At 39.7% G+C, this 5,479-nt stretch overlaps 1 protein-coding gene across 1 annotated transcript; it reads right to left on the bottom strand.

The window, feature by feature from the left end:
• Window positions 1-355: 355 nt before the first annotated feature.
• On the bottom strand, window positions 356-577 carry LOC116596152 (transmembrane protein 258-like). Its single transcript, XM_032353237.1, has one exon. The coding sequence runs from the start codon at window positions 575-577 to the stop codon at window positions 356-358; it is 222 nt and encodes a 73-aa protein (XP_032209128.1).
• Between the last annotated feature and the right edge of the window lie 4,902 nt (window positions 578-5,479).

Raw genomic sequence — 5,479 nt, forward strand, 5'->3', positions numbered from 1 at the left:
CAGGGGAAAGCCCTCCTATCCCCAACAGGACTACAGAAATATTGAGAACCAAGTGTTAATTTCTGATTACTAATAATGAAGCATGAGCTTGTTTTCTAGAATACTCTATGATTCAGAGTTGCACATTCCCCAAAGATTCTAGATTAATGATTGCACTATGTGACACAATAATTATAATTATTCTTTGGGACAGTCACACATCTGCCTTAATTGTGAGCAGCAGGTGGGACACTTTCAGCAATAGTATAAATAAATAAATAAATAAATAAATAAATAAATAAAAGCTTTAAAAAGCAGGAATTCAGTGAAGCCACCTGGTTGGAACTCTTGGGAGCTATTATCCGTACATGTCAACTCAAAGCAGCAGAAAGAGGAATCCAAAGCACATGAGGAGCGAGGCCACCAAGGAGATGAGGAGCTCTTCACAGATACCCTGAGTGTACTTGGTGGAGGTAACCTCATAAATGAAGAACCAGGGGGCAAAGAACATACCAAGGGCCAACAGAACCATGGTCAGATGGGGGATGACAGCAGGGTTCACTGGGCTGATGTATCTGCTCAAGGCCATGATCTCCATCTTACTAGGCATAGCATAATCCACTGGTCCATCACTGGCATATTTTAATAACCCTGAGATTTGAGGATATTACTACTTTGCTAAGGTCTTGTCTGAACCTTAGCAAATGGTTTGTGAAATTGAGAGACTGAACTGAGATAGAATATGAGATAATCCATGACTGCCACCTTCTGTGCCCCTGGGTCTCAGGAATTAAGATGGGCAGAAAGCACTCTGAGATCAAGGGCAAATAGGTCTTCCCTTTCAACACTGTGGGTAAAGAAAAGTATTTGCCACAGGATAGGGGAACATTACCCACTCTTTGAGAGCTCTTTTAGATCTACTGCCCAACAACTATGGCTCTTCTATAAGTATCTTAGATTGCTATGAGGAATCTGGCTCCCCCCACCCCGACCTTACTCTACTTAATCAGTTCTTTACCCTCCATATAGTTTTAGCTCATATCTGGCAGAAGCTCTTGAACCATTCTCAACATTTTGATTCTCTGGAGGAAAACTGAACTCAATTCACTAGTGCTTATTGACCAGGCTCCATGCTAGGGCTCAGGGAAACACGTGGAGACCAGTTCTCCGGGCATCACTGGACCACACCTAGAGGTTAGACTTCCCCAGGAATTAAGTTTCTCTGGGATTCCAAAGTGGACAGGAAGGTAATTCCAGCACTGCCTCAAAAGTCAGGAGGCCTGGGTTTCTACGCTTCTACATTTTAGAAATGAGGGGCCCCTTTGCCTCTTACTCTAAGTCCATGTGATTCTAAACCCACATTGTCTCCAGGGCACATTCTGAAAGGCTGATTCTCAGTAGGCACTAAAAGAATGAGTATAAGCAGGCCTGGGTGGTTCAGTCCATTAAGCGTCTGCCTTCAGTTCAGGTCATGATCCCAGAGTCCTGGGATCAAGTTCCACATCGGGGTCCCTGCTCAGCATAGAGCCTGCTTCTCCCTCTGCCCCCTGTTCCCGCTGCTTGTTCTCCTTCTCTCTCTCTCAGACAAATAAATGAATACAATCTTTAAAAAATAAATAGAAGGATAAGTATAGAGGTACATTCTACAAAACATCTGATCACTACCCTTCAGATGTATCAAGGCCACAAAAGACAAGAAGGGACCAACAGACTGTCCTAAATTGGAGAAGACAAAGGAGACATGACATCTAAATGCAATCTGTGGGATCCTGATTGGATCCTGGAACAGAAAGGGGCCACCAGTGGAAAAACTGGGTAAAGTCTGTAAGTCTACAGTTTAGCTAATACTATTGTGTCAATGTCAACTTACTTGTTTTGATATCATGGTTATATAAGTTGTTAGCATTAGAGGAAGCTGGGTGTGGAGTTTATGGAGATAGTCTGCAATATCCTTGCAAAATCTTCTTAAATCAAAAATTATCTCCAAATAAAAAATTTTAAAAATAATAAAAACATGAGTTATGTATTTTCCCAGAAAGCGAGACTATAAATTTCTCAAGGGGTCTTCTTTTTTCTTCCAGTATATTTCTTAGGGCTTAGCATAGAGGTCTCTTACAGTAAGCTCTCAGACTATTATTAGAATTAAATTAGTTAAAAATTATTCACAACCACAATTTAACCTGGGACAGAGAAGCATGTAACCTCATGACTGTTATAAGAAGTTAATACTGCAAATGTGGTATTGTTACAACTAAAACACATAAAAAAAGTCTGGGAAAATGTCATTGTTTCCTGGTACCAAGGAAAAGCAATCTCTGTGTTCAGGGCAGATAGCCAGTCTTATTTCAGAAAATAAAAAGGAAAGAAAAAGAAAAAAAACAACACAAAAGATCAAGTAGCACCTTTTAAAAAACCATCAACGTTGCTATTTGGACTAAATCAGAAGCTCCAGATAACAGTAACTACTAAAGAAGAAAAGGAACAAAAAAACCCTTAGAGCTTTCAATTTGTTTTTCATAATAAATGAATTGCCCCTACCAAAATGCAGCCTTGAGGAGTTAATTAAACAGCTGCCCCCATGGCTGATTCTGAGATGTTAGAAGGCCCATGACAGGGCCCTAAACAAATGGGGCAATAAAGGTGTGGGCTGTTTGGCTTGATTGAAGAGCTTGAGTTTTTCACCCCTAGTCTCTAAGCCATCTGGAAGTGAGTTTGTGGAATGTGGGATGGCAGCCTCTCTGCCCTTATCTACTGATAAGATTCTCAGCCTCAAACACGTGTACTAGAAAGGCAGGGAGCAAATATTTCAGATCTTAAACAACTTGGAATCCTCCCTCTAAAGTTCACTTTGTGCTATAACACAGAAGGAAGGACACTCATCTCACATTCTTCCCCTCCAAATCGAGGGCTTTTGACATCAACATGAGCCAAGACTCAAGGTTGACTTAAAGGAAAACTGTTCTGATTCATGAGTTCCACCCACCTTCTCTGAGCCCCACACACTTCAGGCTACAAAACTTAGGCTTCTGGGAGTGTCCGAGGATGAGACTGCCATGCAAAGCTGGTTTAAGTGAGCAAAGAATTTGAGGATGAGGGCAAGTCTCTGTTTAAAATTGCTGGTCTAGCTGAATCCTAAAACACAAAATATCTGAGGATGGCCCACAGGCTGCAACTTCACCGACAAAGAATTCAGCAGCTGACATCAGAAAGGCTGGGCTGTTGGGAATGAAAGAAATCTGGAAATTATTCTTTTTGCTTTAGACTTTAAGTCTAAAAATGAGAGAGCATATGTGGTATGTAGAGATATTATGATGGGTGTATCTGGTGGGTATGAGGTATGAGATTGTATGTAGGAGTCAGTGTAAATTAAATGAGGCTAACCACAGAAAAAATCATAATTATATGAGGTTAATAACCTCTTAGATGAGACACACCCATGCATGCACACACACACACATACATATACACACACATGTGTGTACCACAGATACAGAAGAACTGAAAGGATGTCATAGCTTCAAACAAGCTTTCAGAATTTGATCATGTAATCATTCACTCTGTCCTCTATTTTCAAGTTCCTAGTATGTTCCAGGGACTAAGTGAACTCCAGGAATATGAAATCAGGTGGTACAGTTAAACCTTGCCCCAAGGAGTGTGCAGTCTACTGGAACGGGCAGAGTAATCCAACAGTTGTAAGACAGAGAGACAAGGGCGATCATAAAAGCAAGTTCAGATTGCCGTGAGAGGCCAGATGTTGGGTGACAGTGCGCAAAAAGGATCTACTGTGTCATCTATTTTTTTAAAACAAAAGATGATTCTCCCATTCTTGGTTCATTCAACCTCAGACAGATCTTGAGATTAAAGGAGATAGCAGGACTTTCATAGTTGTTTGTGGAGTTGGAAAAATGTGACGGCAAGCTTGATTAAAATGTTTCTCTTCTCTTGTCTTAAAATCTCATGTGTAAGCTCTTTGAATGATTAACAAAATTCTTCTTAAAACAACAGAAAATCATGATTTAATTTCATTTATCATTCAATTTTTTTTTTTTAAATACTTACTCTGTGCCAAGTGTTGATGGCCATTCTAGAGACTGTGGCTCCTTCAACCTTAACTCTTTCAAAAGGGGCCACTCTGATCTTCAATGTCTTGCAAAACTTGAATGCTCCCCTCTGCACCATAATGTGAGAGCAGAAACAAAGAAGGATGACATTTTGAAAAGGACTTAATTGATTTCATAGTGGAAAAGTGATCTGATTTCCCTTTCTTGAAAAAAAGCAAAGTGATCATTTTATTTTCACAATCTCGCTGGAGTCACTGGGGTTGTCTAACGGCATTATAACTAACTGGAGAGTAAAACAAAGATAAGGATAGTTTATTGGGCAAAATAATTTCAAACAATCTTAGCTCTGGTGAAACCAAACCAATAGAGTTTCCTTACCCATGGCAGCGGTAGTAACGTAGATAATGTTCTTGTGAAACTAACGCCAGGCAAATAAATAGGCAAGCACAGCAGACATGAAAGATTATCTGTGATAAGCTTATGTTGAAATCAACAGTTCCCTTGAACATATTAAAACTCTTTAAGGGCCCCATGTCTGTTTTCACACACAAAAACTAACTCTGTCCACTGAGTTTATAACTTTTTATATTATATTCTTACAATACTCTCAAAAGTGCCCAAAATAGGTATTCGAAGTTCCCTCTACAGCTCTTCAAATATGAACTCTGTTGATTTTACCAATTGTGCTCCTGGGTTTAGTTTCTCTAGCTAAGTGAGGAAAAGGCTTCTGCTTCCAGAGGTCAAGCATTATCTTGATTTAGCAGGTTGGGCCCCTGAATCACTGCTATGCTCAGTAGCAAAGAATGCAGGCTGAGAAGGATTAATTACCAAAGCCAGTAATCCTGACTCCAACTTCCAAAAATATGGGGAAGTCCAAAAAAAATCTTGAAAGTGATTTGCAACATTCTGTTCAAATCAGCCTCATGAGTAATGTCACTTTGACACCTCTTACCCAAGTAAACATAATTATCGCAGACACATCAGCTATTCCTCTGAACCTTCTCCTTTTCACCCTAAGGCTTAATTTCCCCTCCTCTGAAAGAAGATCAACATAGTTTTACTAATAGCTTCTTCCTCAGTCTTTCTAGTGAAACAAATATATACTCAAAGTGTAAGAATGCCAGTAGCCTGTTTAATGACAAATCATGTGTACTCCCACAGGCCGGGGCCAAATAAATAAATAAATAAATAAATAAATAAATAAATAAATAATTATGTACTTTGGTCTCAAACCCAGCGGACACAGATTCTCTTGGCAAATTCTGGTAAGCTGATCCAAACCCTGCAATTCCTGTCATTTCATATCAGTGAAATCTCATTTTCTTAGGAAGTAACGAGAGAACAAATTCCCAGCTGACCATTAAAACTCCTGAAGCAGGTACCACTTTCTTTCATTTACTTTGATCTGGCCTTAGTTAGCTCAAGTGTTGCCACAAGAC

The sequence above is a fragment of the Mustela erminea genome, chromosome 7, assembly GCF_009829155.1.
Source record: "Mustela erminea isolate mMusErm1 chromosome 7, mMusErm1.Pri, whole genome shotgun sequence".
In the NCBI taxonomy this organism is placed as follows: domain Eukaryota; kingdom Metazoa; phylum Chordata; class Mammalia; order Carnivora; family Mustelidae; genus Mustela; species Mustela erminea.

What these genes read in the sequence shown, in the direction of transcription:
- LOC116596152 (XM_032353237.1), bottom strand. Translation starts at nt 577, where the DNA reads ATGGAGATCATGGCCTTGAGCAGATACATCAGCCCAGTGAACCCTGCT.